The 15,052-nt window shown below is 53.5% G+C and overlaps 1 protein-coding gene across 1 annotated transcript in view; it reads left to right on the forward strand.

The window, feature by feature from the left end:
• The window catches only part of Padi2 (peptidyl arginine deiminase 2), a 42,164-nt gene that overhangs the window by 16,667 nt on the left and 10,445 nt on the right, over positions 1-15,052 (forward strand). Inside the window, exons 4-12 of the mRNA XM_021200161.1 lie at positions 892-953; positions 2,642-2,759; positions 3,383-3,508; positions 8,734-8,912; positions 9,474-9,577; positions 9,930-10,041; positions 11,476-11,583; positions 13,476-13,627; positions 14,649-14,793. Of these exons, the coding sequence (XP_021055820.1) occupies positions 892-953; positions 2,642-2,759; positions 3,383-3,508; positions 8,734-8,912; positions 9,474-9,577; positions 9,930-10,041; positions 11,476-11,583; positions 13,476-13,627; positions 14,649-14,793 (1,106 nt within the window). The remainder of the gene's footprint in view (positions 1-891; positions 954-2,641; positions 2,760-3,382; positions 3,509-8,733; positions 8,913-9,473; positions 9,578-9,929; positions 10,042-11,475; positions 11,584-13,475; positions 13,628-14,648; positions 14,794-15,052) is intronic.

Here is a 15,052-nt window from a genome sequence, read left to right on the forward strand (position 1 = left end):
GAAAAGAAAAGAAAAGAAAAGAAAAGAAAAGAAAAGAAAAGAAAAGAAAAAGAAAAAGAAAAAGAAAAAGAAAAAGAAAAAGAAAAAGAAAAAGAAAAGGCCTGTTATGTGGCTTAGTGAGGCCAGGGCACTGCAGGGCTCACAACCATCAGTAACTCCGGATCCCAGGGGTCCAGTGGCCTTTGCAGTTGGTACAATTCCTATAACCAGAACCCCATGTTACAGATGAGGGAATAGGGCCGAGAGAGGTTGTGGGACCTGTCCAAAGTCACACAGCTCATGACCGGAGAACCAGCGTTCCAACCTAAGGCCATCACAGGTTGAACCTTCTCTCTACCACACAGGCTCTACAAAGCCTTTCTGTGAGAGGTGCCAGGATGCTGAGAGTCTCTTCCCCAAGAGAAAGGATCAACAGGGACCCTGTCCCGGACCAACTATCTGCACCTGGCAGCACAGGTGCCCTTAGACGGGCAGGGGCTAGAGACAGGATTTCTCAACCAAAATAAAGTGAGGTGAGACAGAAAGACAGAGACAGAAACACAGACAGGCGTGGATATGTGCTGATGCCCCTGAGACAGACCAGAGGAGGGAACTGGAGATTGACCCCCCCCCCCGGTTTGCCTGCCACCTGTGACCTTGGGCATGTGATCTGGGTCTCCCACACCTGTACCGGGAAGATCAGCCTCCTATCCCCGCCAGGGTTTGCAGGGACCTGCCCACTTCCAAAGCTATTTGTGTCTGCTGAGGGTCCCTGGGAGAGCAAGGCTCTCTTTTCCAGCAACCAAGTGAATGGGGGAGCTGCCCCCCCACCCCCGCTTCCCACTGGGCTCCTCCAACTGCGCCACAACTGGCTGGCTTGCTCTTCCACTCAAGATTGTCTCTTGTCTACAGAGATCTCGCTGGACGTGGACGCAGACCGGGATGGAGAGGTGGAGAAGAACAATCCTAAGAAGGTTGGTTAGCTGGCCTTGAGGGTGGACACTATCCCGACCCTGACCTGGTGGGGGCGGGGGGGTGGAGGGCGGGGCTGGGTGGGGGACAGGGGATGGACTTCCAGGGCACCGCAGGGACTGCGAGGGGCCAGAGGCTAAGGCTGAAAACTGGCAGCGGAAACAACGGAAACAGCGGGGATGGGCCCCAGACAGGCCAGGCTCCCTGTGGGATCTGTGTCCCCAGCATGGGCCACAGAGCTGATGGAAGAATTGATGTTCCTGAGACAGAGGCTGCCCCGGAAAGCCATTTGTTTCCCCCTGTGCCTCGTGTTAACATACAACTAATCCCAGCACTCAGCGGGCAGAGGCAGGCCTGGTCTAAGTAGTGAACTCTAGGTCAGCCAGGGCTATCTAGTGAGACCCTGTCTCAAGAAAACAGATAAATAGAAATAAAATTAAAGGAGACGGGGCAGAGGTGGCTCTTACCTGTCAGTGCTCGGGAGGCAGAGGCAAGAGGATCGGATGTTCACGGCCAACCTGAGCAAACTCCGTCTTTAAGGGGGTGGCGGGTGCTTTATAGGGAAATCTCTTCAAAACAGATTGTAGGTCTAGATAATCCTGACTAAACTGCTCTGGAGGCTGGAGGTTAGCTCGGCTGACAGGGTACTGTCTTCAATGCAGGAAACCCCGAGTCTGTTCCCTGGCATCGACCTGGGGCTAAGCAATCGACGCAAAGGCGTCCAGTCCCTTCACGAGAATGTTCATACCTGGACCCGTGAAGTTTTCACGGTGTCTTTGCCCACCCTGGGAATACCCTTCCTGTGAGCTAGTAGTGGTTGTACGTGCTGGGAATCCCAGATCTCAGGAGGTAGAGGAAGAAAGATCAGGAGTTCAAGGCCACCGTCTGCTCCATGGTGAGTGAGAGGCCAACTGTGTGAGACCCTGTCTCAGAGCAAGAACAAATTTCTCTCTTGGATTCTAGGATCAGGTCAGTCGCAGAGAATAACAAAAACCTAGAGAGACCTAAAGTTCAAGGAGAGTCCTTCTCCTGGGCACTTGTCCTCGAGATCAGAAAGGCGCCTTCAAGGAGGGCCCCCGTGCAGTAAGGCCAAGTGGAGCTGATGGAGAAAGAGGGACCATTGTGGCAAAGGCCTGGGAGTCTCTGGGGTGCAGACAGGCCTCCGTGTGGGTAGAGCAGAGTGGGCGGAAGAGCCCAGATGCAGAGGCCACGGGTCTCCCCAGCCTTGTGTCTGGGAGATCAGAGAATCCAGGCTTTATCTGAGTTAACAGTGAGGGCTTCACACAGGGAAACGGCATGATCCAGCTGGAGGCTGCTCTGGGCACTGTGACTGCAGGAGAGAACGCAGAACAAGGTGCCGGCCCCCCTGGGAGCACTCAGAGCATGTCTGGATTCAGTTGCCTCAAGCCTGTCTTAGAATGTCAGTTCCCGCCACCATCTCTGCCAGGCACGGCCATCTCACACCAGAGCTGAGGCCCACACGCCCCATTCGGCCTTCCTGTCTCTCTGTGTTCTTGAATGTGGGGTCCTTTTTGGGTACTGGATTTGGTAATTGAGCCTTCCAGGTCCCAGCTGCTGTCCTGAAGGGTTAGGAAGTACTCCTTACAGTGTCTGTCCCTCAGTATCCCGCAGAGGCTGCACAAGGACGGAGCCAGGGGTGGCACTGACCATTCCGTCATTGCTATTGCAGGCATCCTGGACCTGGGGTCCCGAGGGCCAGGGGGCCATCCTGCTGGTGAATTGTGACCGAGACACACCCTGGTTGCCCAAGGAGGACTGTGGTGATGAAAAGGTCTACAGCAAGCAAGGTGCCAGTGGGGCCACACTGGGGGGCCGCGGGAGCGCGCTGTTCTGTCCCGGGCAGGACGGAGGGTGAGGCAGGAGTATACTTGGGCCTCCAGGGGAGAATGCTCAGAGTAAATGACTGCAAATGCAGTTCAACTGCACCTCAACAGGCATGGGACCTAGACAAGCTGGGAAGGGCCAGCAAGATGGCACGGAGGGTAAAGGAATTTGGCAACAAGCCAGATGATCTGAGTTTAGTTCCTGAGACACACATGATAAAGAGAAAGAACAGATTCCCACAAGCTGTTCTCTCTCTCTCTCTCTCTCTCTCTCTCTCTCTCTCTCTCTCTCTCNCACACACACACACACACACACACACACACACACACACACACACACACACACAAATAGATGACAAATAGATAAGTCAGGCAAATCCGAGTTCCAGGCCAATGTATGAGAAAAAAAGAAGACTAGAAAACAAACAGAAATTCCCCAAGGGTTGACCAGTTCTCCCTGGTACTAGAGACAGTATCTTTCCCTTAGGCTTTTGGTAGTTACATGCATGAAGGAGGGGCCTTGAAAAAGCAATGGCGAGCCCAGCTCCCACAGCATCCTGTTCCTAGCCTCCCTTACCTACCCACAGACCTCCAGGACATGTCTCAGATGATCCTGCGCACCAAAGGCCCTGACCGCCTGCCCGCCGGGTATGAGATAGTTCTCTACATCTCCATGTCGGACTCGGACAAAGTGGGTGTCTTCTACGTGGAGAGTGAGTGATCCCACTTTTGCTTTGGCAGCCACTGCATTGCCTTTCTCTCTGGGTACAGGTTCCCTGGGGCCATGGAGCCCACAGAGTGACTCACAGATACGTATCTCGCTCTTCCCCTGAGAAGATTCAATGGCCTGTGTCTACATACTTCTCTCCAGTGGTCAGGGGTGGAAGTCAGGGTCCTGTGGCCTTCATGATGCCTGAGGCCAGATAAGCACCTCCTCCAAATAGCACCAGGCGTTTCTGACTTTCAGAAAGTCCCCGCAGGTGCCATAGCTGCCCCTCTTCCTCCCGGTGGTGACAGGGTGTCCTGGGTGCCACCATGCCCTCTACCTCAAAGCTGCTCATCTAATCTGCTTATACCGTAGAGCCACCCAGTGCCCATGCAGGAAATACAACTGTCCCCCTCACCCCCACTGCCCTGGAGGAGCCGCCCCTGAGTGAGGAAAACCTGTGGAACAGATCGGGTCCCTGAAAATGTCAGCACAGAGTCTGCGCTGGCTAAGGTGGTCCAGAGAGGCCTCTCTGGGGAGTGACATTTAAGATGAGACTCAAAGAGAATAATGAGAAGGAGCTGGCGAGGAGGGGCTGAGGAGGAGCGAGCTTAACAGGGGCACAGCATACAGCAAGCTAGAAAAGGGGGGCAGTTTCAGTACTTCAGAGGAAGAGAAAGACCAGGCTAGTGGGCTGAGCCGGAAGAATGGAGGACAGCCAGCCAGCCAAGAGGGGACAGGGGCCAGAGCAAAGGCAGGGTTTGTAGTTTGTTCTTTGTGCAGCGGAGTCACCTCAGGGATGTTGTTTTCGTTTGTTGAGACCGGGTCCTGTGGCCTCTAACTCCCTATGTAGGGAAGGGAGGATGGCCTTCTTCACCCTCTGACCCTTCTGCAGCCCCTCCCAAGTCTGGGATTATAGCCACAGGCCATTATCATGCGCCATAATGTGGTGCTAAGGATCAAACCCAGGGCCTAGTCCATGCTAGGTGAGAAGCCTACAGCTGGACCACACCCCCACCTCCACCCCCACCCCCCACCCCCCAGGGTTTGGGGCAGAACTGTTCAAGTCTATCCATGTGCGGAGTTCCCTCTGTAAAGCGCCCTTTGCCATTTGCCAAGCACTGTGGACTCTTCTGTCTGGAGCCCAGAGCCTTGAGCTTTACCCTGGGACCCCTTCAAGACAGACCCTCTGGAAATAGGCAGTCACTTATTGCAGGGCCCTCACCTCAAGGAGTGACTTAGCTGGGACACTGACAGACAGAAGTTCACTCTGGGCTCCCATTGCTGCTTGGAATGTCCCGAGTCAGGCTAGCTCCGCTGCCCCAGGGAGCTGAGATGCTAATGTTTACATGGTCCAGACCAGAGTTGCCATGCAGCAGAGGGGGACCAGGGCTTTGCCTCAGCCTTGGCATTGACCTGTGGCTAATAGTGACATCCCTGCATACTCCAAATGCTTCTTCGCTTTGCTAACTGGAGTACTCTCCCGGGCTGGCTCCGCGCGCTCGCACCTCTCCCCTTCACGTGTCATTTGAGATGGGTCCTGAGCTGGCAAGAAAGGGCTCCAGCTGTGCGCACATGGAGAATGTCTCCTGGATGTCTTAGCTGGGCCACCACCTTGAAGGGAGGGTGGCTGCTGGGTTGCCCCTCCTCTGCCCCCCATAGTCAGTTTCTCTCTAGATGTGGGCTCCAGGTGTCTTAGTTGCTGGTCTTGTGATAAAATGCTCTGACAAAAAACAATTTAGAAGAAAAAAGGTTTATGCCATCTTGCTTACTGTCCATCCCAGCAGGAAAGGCCCAGCCCCAGCGTCAGCTCAGCTCTCTCCCCTCTTCGTTCTGTCCGGGGTCCAGCCCATCAAATGGTACCACCCACATTAACACACCTCAGTTACCCCAATTAAGAAAATTGTTCACAGGCCAACCTAATCTAGATGGTTCCTCCTGGAGGTTTTCCTTCCCAAGTGAGTCTGCAGTGTATCAAACTGACAAGCAACCAGGGGGACACTCAAGATTTATTTATTTATTATATGTAAATTTATTTATTATATGTAAATACACTATAGCTGTCTACAGACACTCCAGAAGAGGGCGTCAGATCTTGTTACAGATGGTTGTGAGCCATCATGTGGTTGCTGGGATTTGAACTCTGGACCTTTGGAAGAGCAGTCGGGTGCTCTTACCCATTGAGCCATCTCACCAGCCCCCCCTTTTTTGGTTTTTCAAGACAAGGTTTCTCTGTATAACCCTGGCTGTCCTGGAACTCACTTTGTAGACCAGGCTAGCCTCGAACTCAGAAATTCACCTGCCTCTGCCTCCCAAGTGCTGGGATTAAAGGCGTTCGTCACCACGCCCGGCTAGGGGGATACTCTTGAGTCACCATAGCCCAGCACAGGGGACAATGGATTTTCATCTTTTTCTTCCATGGAAGCATATGGAGGATTTTGTCCAATTCTGACTACCCTGTGTGTCATGTGTCGTGTTACTTCAGTGTCACGACCTGTGTCCCAGGAGAGACAGTCCAGTTCCTCACAAGGTCAGGAGCGGGGCTCTGGGATACCAGAGGGCCTTCTCGGTAGTGTGCCATGGGCTGCATGGGGCCCCCACTCTCACACTCTCCGAAGCAACTGACCCGTGAGAAGCTCTCTGTAAAGCCGTAGCTATCAAGCAATAGCTGGAATTATATACACTGGTGATTATTAGGACCAAGATGGACAGAAATCGCCAGTAGTCCTTGGAGGACCTAGGGACTTTATCCTCCAATCTCGGGTCCCCCCAGAAGTTGGGGACTTACCTTCCCCCACAAGGACATAGTAACCAACTTGTCCCCATTTGTCCAGGACCTCCCTGCTTTTTAGCACTGGATGTCTGTCATGCCATCTATCACAGGCAAGTTGAGATGGACGGTCATACTGTGCCTCCTTGTCACTGAAAAGGTTGTGGCAAGTCAGACCACGCGCTGGCCAGCCAGGGCAGATGACCGAAGCTCAGGAGAGGCCAGGGGGTGGCTGGCAGGTCCAGCGCAAGACTGAGGCCACTCAATAGGAGTGCATTGTTGGTGCCTGCAAGGACAGGCAGCCACGTCGGGGGTGGCAGGCTCTGCACCAAGTTGGGGACTCTGACCAGCCATGGAGGCTCTTTAAAACAAGGGCTGTGTTGTTCTGGCCTGAGATTCAATCTGCCTGGTGTTGGCACAAACTGCCAGAAAGCAGCCCCAAATAGAAGATGCATTGTGAATCACAGGGCATAGTCTACATAGGGAGGAGAAAGCCACCAGCAGCCAGCTGCTGTGCAGAAAAAATCCTCCCACCAGACCCACCTCCCTCGGCTATGGCTCCTCCGTCCCAGGCCCCGTGAGAGGCTGGGGAGAAACTTGATAACTTCAGCTTCTGCAAGATCAGGATGGCTTCGATGTTTGACATCACTCCCCTGAACACAGCTGAAGTTCAGCCTGGGTCATGGCGGATGTTGCGGGTAGGAGGGAGTCACCATAGATACACATCCGACTGGGTCTGAGCAGAGACGGGGCCCTAGGGCACCTGCCAGCCTTTTGGGTGACTTGTGGTAGGGTACTTGGCATCTCAATGCTCAGCCCTGCCCCTGGGAGGCGGAAATGCTACTTCTGTGCCTTGACGTCCATCTAGGACATTGGATAGCAAAGCACTGAGTTACACAGGAAGAGGCAGCGTCACCACACCCTCCCCCTCAGTCCCCTTAGGTCCCAGCTGTGTTATCCATGGTTACCCAGGTTCCCAAGGTTACTGAGGACATTGATACTGTGGCGTCTGTAGTGACCCTGTAACACAGGGACTGCAGTCCCCCAGTTAGCAATTGAGGGACCTGTTTGAGAGGTGAATGTAAATCCCGGGTGTGTAACTTGCAAATGATGTCTGACCTGGAAGTCCCTCTGACTTGGGAAGTGAATCAGGTCACCTGTTCATGTGTCACTTGGAATCAGGCTCCAGGTGAGCACACTGTCCCAGAGGAGGTGCTGTCGAAAGCCTGTGTTCCGGGCGACATCATTCTTGATAGTTTTTAGCCGTGTATCCCAGGAGTGGTCCCATTCCCTGTTCTAACCCTTAGGCAGCTGGGCATTAACCTGTGTCATCCGTGGTGAAAGCTCTAAGCTGAACCTAATCTGCCCTTCCAGATTTGCAGGGCGTAAAGAAGTTGCTTCGGGAACTCTGTAGGGCCCTAGCTCCAGGCCTTTGCCAATGCAAGTACCTCCTCCCTCCACATCCTCCCAGGCACCCTGCTGACCCACGAGGGTGTGGCAAAGCCACTTCTCTCTGCTCAGAAGTCTCCCCTGCCCTTCCCCACCCTGCGTAACAGATTAGATCTCCACCCCGACGCTGCCCTTAGATACTTCCCACATCTGCTGTCTTTACCATGGGCTGAGTACCATCCTTAAGACACAGAGATCCTTGCTCGTGCTGGCCATAGTAATTCAATTCATGGGACCAGCCCTGAAATCCCCTGTGGGGCCTCTCCCACAGGGGCTGATGGAGTCATTACCCCATCCAATGGACATTTATTAAATACGATCATGTACCAGACAGACAGATGGCCCGGCAGGCGGGGCTGTCCCTCACAAACATGTGCACAGGCTGCCATGGGGAAAGGTCCACACAGATCCTGGCTTGCTCTCTGGGGATGTACAAAGGACTCCTTGAGAGGATTAAGAACACAAGTCTTCCAGGCAGAGGGACCAGCGCTGTAAAGAGCTAGGAGTTTGACAGGGCAGGAGTGAATGCCTTCCTTCCCACCAGAGAGCCACACATCATGGCTTCCACGATACAGAGAAGAATGTCTCAAACAAAAGGCATTGCCTGTGTTAAAGTCATAAGAAGAGAACAAAAACTTGACGTTTGGAATTAGATGTGGAGGCCCCGCCCCGCCAGTTCTGCTTTCTGGGACTGTTTCCTCCTCTGTAAAATGGGAATAACACCTCCCTGTGCTATGCTAGACATCCTGTTCCCGTCTGCTCTCCTTTCCTATGTGCCATTCCCAAAGCAGCTCACTTTCCAGACGAGGAAGCTGGAAGCCAGCAGCCACCCAGCGTGCTAAGACCACAGCGTTGACCCGTTTGCAGCATCCTGTGGTGTTTTCCATTTGTGCTCTTCTCTCTGTGTCTAAAGGACAAGTCACTCTGTCCCTTTCCCCCATCAGAGAGCTCCCTGACCATCTCCTGACGGGAGAGGGTCCTAACATGGGTCCACTGCCGCCTTCCCCCCATAGACCCGTTCTTCGGCCAGCGCTATATCCACATCCTGGGCCGGCAGAAACTCTACCACGTGGTCAAGTACACCGGCGGTTCTGCGGAGTTGCTGTTCTTCGTGGAAGGCCTCTGTTTCCCCGACGAGAGTTTCTCAGGCCTGGTTTCTATCCACGTCAGTCTGCTGGAGTATATGGCCGAGGTGAGAGCCACAGGCCTCCCATGCGCAGTCAAGTATGTCCCTGGCTTAGACCTGGGAACTTTGGACGGGGCAAGTTTGGGTGAAAATGGGATCTAACGAAGCCTAACCATGTGACTCTACCGTTCTGCGACTTAGAGTCCCTATCTGAAAAGGGAGGATGGGGGCATCTATCCCCTGGGAATAGATTGGTACACACAGAGACACGTGGTGTGTGAGCCAGAAAGGTGGCTCGGCAGTTAAGAGTGCTTGCTGCTCTTCCGGGAAGCAGAGTTCATTTGCCCACCACCAACCTGACCAGCACCTCACATCTGCATGTAACTCTAGACCCAGGGGATCTAAAACCCTCTTCTGGCCATCACAGGCACTTGCACACACATCTACATAAACACGCATAAACGCAAACCCCACACATACATGTAACGACAGCACTTGGCACAGTTCCAGCGCACAGCAAGCGCTCAGTAAATGTGTCGTTCAGTCTCACCCACTAAGGGGTAGACGGGGACCTTGCGCACGCACCCAGTGTGACTCCGTGGTGTCTCTCTTCTCTCCCACGCCCAGGGCATCCCGTTGACCCCCATCTTCACAGACACTGTGATGTTCCGGATTGCACCCTGGATTATGACCCCCAACATCCTGCCTCCTGTGTCAGTGTTCGTGTGCTGGTAAGGGTCAGGCGTACCCCACACAGGCAGGGTGGCAGGGTGGCCAAGAGCTGGGGTCAGACTTACCTAAATCCAACTCCTGTCTCTGCCACTTAGCGCCTATATGACCCGGTGGCCTCTCTGTGCCTCAGAGTCTCTGAAATGCACATAAGTCTTACCTTGGCAAAAGCTGCCTAAGTGGGTGGGGTTATATGGCCCTCGGTCCCAGTGACCTTTACAAAGTAGCTGTGGATAGAGGTGGACCCTCCTCATCACACCTCAGTCTAGAGTGCTAGCATCTCCGACCACCCAAAATGGGTGGTGCTCACCCCCCCTTATGCTTCCTCCTGGCCTCTTTTCCAATGCCCCCCAGCATGAAGGACAATTACCTGTTCCTAAAAGAGGTGAAGAACCTGGTGGAGAAAACCAACTGCGAACTGAAAGTTTGTTTCCAGTACATGAACCGTGGTGACCGCTGGATCCAGGTGAGGGGCTCGGGGCCAGAAGGGGCTCCCTGTGAACACCCTGGTACCCGGCTGCCCACACCTGTGTGGACCCCTCTGTCTGCTCAAGAGCACAGAGACCCGAGAGAGCAAGTGTGACTTCCAGCAGCAGGCTACACTGAAACCATCTCTATGCATCCACGTTGAGTCACCAGTGACGGGCTCACGGGGAGTATTCTGTGGCGGTGACAAAGAAAAAGCCCAGTCTGTGACAAAGACACAGAATATTCTTGAGTCTTGAAAGAACTGTAGTTAGGATACGGTTATTTATGTTTTTAAAATGAAGCTGGGCGGTGGTAGCTTATGCTACCCAGTACCCGGGGGGAAAGGGGTGCAGAGGTTGGTGAATCTCTAAGTTGGAGGCCAGCCTGGTCTACAGAGTGAGTTCCAGGACAGCCAGGGCTACACAGAGAGACTCTATATCAGAAAATAGAACAACAGCAACAACAACAACAACAAATATAAGGTCGGTGTCCCCAAGAGATAATTGTGTGATCTTGGCAGAGGCAGTCTGTTGAGATGTTCTGCCGTCCGCTGCTCACTGGGAGGCAAGCTGGACACCGAGGCAGGCTGGGGATGAGACGTCTTGCCCGCGCCAGGCTCGCTTGTGTTACTTCTGTGCTAAATCTTACGTTGATTATTGGGGGTGGTACATGTACCACAAGCCACGCATGGAGGAGGTCAGAGGACAGCTCGGAGCGGTTGGTTCTCTCCTTCTGTCCTATGTACGAGTCCAGGGAACCAAGCTCAGCTCCCCAGCCTTGATGGAAGCTCCTTTGCCTGCTGAGCCAGGTCCCCAGCCTTGGCGGAAGCTCCTTTGCCTGCTGAGCCATCTCCCTCTGCTTGCTTTGATCTTTGAGCCAGACTCTCAGGTTGTAGCCCAGGCTGGCCTTATATTCCTAAGCTTCTGGCCTCTCAGTGGTGAGGTTACAGGTGTAATGTAACTGTGCCTAGTTTATTTGTGCTTTTTGTTTTGGTTTGTTTTGGTTCTGTCATAAGGTCTTCCACACCCCCAGACTGGCCTTGAACTCACTGTGTAAGAGGGAATGGCCTTAAACTTTTGGTACTCCTGCACTCATTCCCCCAAGTCCCAAGGATTCCACAGGCATGTGCCACCATGCTCCGTGTATGCGGTACTGGGACTTGAACCCAGGACTTCATGTTTGTGTTAGCCAACTCTATCACCTGGGTTACATTCCCAGTTCCTCATTTTGGGCTTTGGGCTTTTTTTTGCTTTGTTTTGTTTTGTTTTGTTTTGTTTTAAACTAGGGTCTCAATATGTAGCCAAGGCTGGCCGAATACTTGCTAACCTCCCGCCTCTACTTCCTGAGATCTGATATTAAATCCCTATCTATCGTGTCCCAGGCACCCCTGGGTGCCGCTGCAGCTGACAGCTCTCCCTCTTCTCCCCCACAGGATGAAATCGAGTTTGGCTACATTGAGGCACCCCACAAAGGCTTCCCAGTAGTGCTGGACTCCCCTCGAGATGGAAACCTGAAGGACTTCCCCATTAAGCAACTCCTGGTAAGATGTTGAAGCCACCTGGGGGAAGACACTGAGGACTCTTAGAGGGCAGCACAGTCAGGAGATAGGGAACATCCCAAGATAACTAGTCTCCCACTCAGGGCCTCTGTTTTCTCATCTGCAAGATGGGTCAGTGGGCCCTGAGGTGTTGATGTATTTTCTAAACTGGGAGAGTTGCCTTGTGGGAAATAAGAACTGTGGGAGGCGGAGCAAAGCCCGGGTCCAGAGGTCTTGACTCCTGCTGCTGCCTCAACCCTCCAACTTGTAGCTAAGTAAGTTTCAAAGAGGCAAGCAAGACAGAAGTCTACAGACGTCAATGTTCATCGGGACTTTGTGATGTGGATCTCTGTGTTGTGGGGTTTATTAAGGCAGCTCAACTCCTCACCGTCCTGGGAGGCCATTATCACCTCCACATTGTGGCCTCAGCCCACGTGGAAGAGTGAAGTATGTCTCTCTGCATCCCCACCCTTTGCCTTGAGCGGGAAACCCGTGTGGAGCATGTTACGGAGACAGCGACAGATCTGGCTTTCCCATGGTCTCATGAGGGACAGACTCTACTATAGATGCCAGGCCATTCAGAGGTGACCCTGCCCAAGTCCCCTCTGGAGATGTGGAGGAAGCAGTGTGTGAGCCCTGCTCTGGGATGACAGGGGGTGTGTCTTGAATAGCACCCCAATATCAGAAAGAGGACCTCAGGCAGACTTCATAGCCTCAGGATATGCATCTGCAAAACAGGAAAATGTCACCCCAGATCGTTACTCCAGCAAAGGCATGCCAGAGCCATCAAATCTGGGCCTGATCAGTGGCCATCATGGTCTGGTCTCACCACCCCAGCCTGGAGGCTGCCCTCCACCACCCTCCATGTGGGGCTGTCCATGTGTCCCTGACACGGAGGAGAGGGACATCAAATGGACCACCCCGGGGCAACCACAGGCAGCAGGAATGGAAACCGAGCTCACAGCGCTGTCCTTTCTCTTCCCCGGTCCTCCACGTGCCTTCCCCAGTCCTCCAGGCTGGCCCGGTGTCCCAGGCCCAGTCTGCATTGTTCCCAGAGGTCAGGCCAGGCCCGGCTTTATGGTGCGTGCCTGCTGGCCTGTATGATGCTGTAAAGTCCCAGCTGCCACCTGTTGTCAGCTCACACATGGCCAAAGAGGGGCCCCAGGCGAGAATGTGCTAAGCTCCTGCCATGCACCTCGCCGGGCGTGCCTGTCCCTTGAGCTTCTTAGCTAAGGTGGCATAGGCCACATCTGCCTACCGCACAAAGTTCTCTTGTGGGTTGGCTTGGGTTTTTTTAGGTCAGGCAAGTTAGTTACTCCCTGCTCTAGTTAAAAAACAAACAAACAAACAAGATCCCTATATTTTTGTCAAAAAAGAATATGTGTGTGTATATATACATATATATGTATATATGCGTGCATATATGTATGCAGATATGTAGATATATATGTGTGTGTATATATATACATGCATATATATCTACATACATATATACATACATATATACATACATATATATATACACGTATACACACACACACACACACCTCTCACAGAACTGGAAACTGAGGTTCAGAGAAATTCTGAGACGGCCAGTAAGATCAACAGAACCTGTGAGGCCAGATCTTGATATCGATTAGGATGGCCGTACCTACGGAGCCGGATCCAGGCAGAGATGGGGTGCACATATGTCACCCCCACATTTACTCTGCCAGCACTCTCACAGACTCCCTGACAGCAATGAGCAGCCTCTGGTCACAGCCATCTTTAAGGCTGAGACTCCAGGGTGCCAGACTGCAGGTGACATCCGGCTTGACCCCAGAGAATGACTGCCAAGGAAGAGGGCTCCTGGCTGTAGGGGGCTAAAGGCAGATGTGTGCTCTCTCTCCTCCCAGGGCCCAGATTTCGGCTATGTGACCCGGGAGCCCCTCTTTGAGACTGTCACCAGCCTCGACTCCTTCGGGAATCTGGAGGTCAGCCCCCCAGTGACCGTGAATGGCAAGGCGTACCCGCTTGGCCGGATCCTCATCGGAAGCAGTTTCCCCCTGTAAGATAGCCCAGGGTGTGTCTGGGGGTGGGGCGGGGCAGGGGGCAGGCACAGGAGCATGACTGTCTGGGGGGGGGGTGAATCTAAGGGAGAAATAGCCCCTTCCGCAATGGCCTGTAAATCTATAGACAACCGTGGAAAAAAAACCAAGTTAGCTTTTACATTTTGGTATAAAGTAAAATTTGTATACCCAATCTGTATGACCCAGTAATCCTCTTCCACAAATGGGAGGGTGTGTGGTGAGATGTAAGACGCGCGGGGAAGGGGTGTGGGACTCTAGCGAAGGTTCGCTGGCAGAGGGGAAGGGGCAGGGGTGCCTGTATGTGAAAGAGAAGAGATAGGGCAAGGCCCTGCCTCACAGGCATGCGGCCCTGGCTCCTTTGGCTGCCCACAATAACTGTACTCTCAGCCCAGCCAATGAAAAGGCAGGGTCTACTTTAATCCAAACATTGCTGGGAGAGAGCAAGCAGCCTGGCTTCCCACTCACTGCACAAGCGTTGCCTGGAACCTGAGGTCACCCAAGATTTGTGTATCAAGTCCCTCTGACCCACATGGAATGTTCTTTTATTTGCGGTACATGGGTAATGACCGCTTGCCCACCCTCCCCCAACTCCATGGTCGCGTGCGCTCAGCAGCTACTTCCTGCGCCTCAGTGGAGTGCCATGAGAGCTCTTGTCCCACCTCCAAGATGATGGAAGTCTCAGATACTCAGTCCCATGTTGAGCATGGAAGCTGGCTACAGCTGCTTGCTGGCAAATTCCTGGGCCAAAGGCTGACTGAGCTCTAAGCCCTCCTCCACATTGGCCATACCCTCTTTTGACCCGGGGCTCCCATGTCTTCTGCTTGCCCCAGGGTCTCTCAGATCTGCAGCTCGGGCTCCTACTACGCCCTTGCTGGCACCAGCCAGATCTGGCCTGGGTTTCAGATGCTGAATGTCTCATCCTGGGGGGGGGGGGGGTGTGCTCTGACACAGAGGCACAAGAATAATCTGCTAAAAGACTCTTCTCCAACCCTGCCCTAGGTCTGGAGGCAGGAGGATGACCAAGGTGGTACGCGACTTCCTGCAGGCCCAACAGGTGCAGGCGCCCGTGGAACTCTACTCTGACTGGCTGACTGTAGGCCATGTCGATGAGTTTATGACCTTCGTCCCCATCCCAGGCAAAAAGGTGAGCTGATGGCCCAGACTAGACTAGAGTGAGCTTCGTAGCCAAGAATCCGTGCACTGCCAGGACTTGGCCGCAGAGCATGGGGTCTAGAGCAAGGAGCGAGCAGCTGAATGGAGCGAGTAGCTGAATGGAGCGAGTAGCTGAATAGAGCGAGTAGCTGAATAGAGCGAGTAGCTGAATGGAGCGAGTAGCTGAATGGAGTGAGTAGCTGAATGGAGCGAGTAGCTGAATGGAGCGAGTAGCTGAATGGAGCGAGTAG

The sequence above is a fragment of the Mus pahari genome, chromosome 6 (genome assembly GCF_900095145.1).
Source record: "Mus pahari chromosome 6, PAHARI_EIJ_v1.1, whole genome shotgun sequence".
Lineage (NCBI taxonomy): Eukaryota > Metazoa > Chordata > Mammalia > Rodentia > Muridae > Mus > Mus pahari.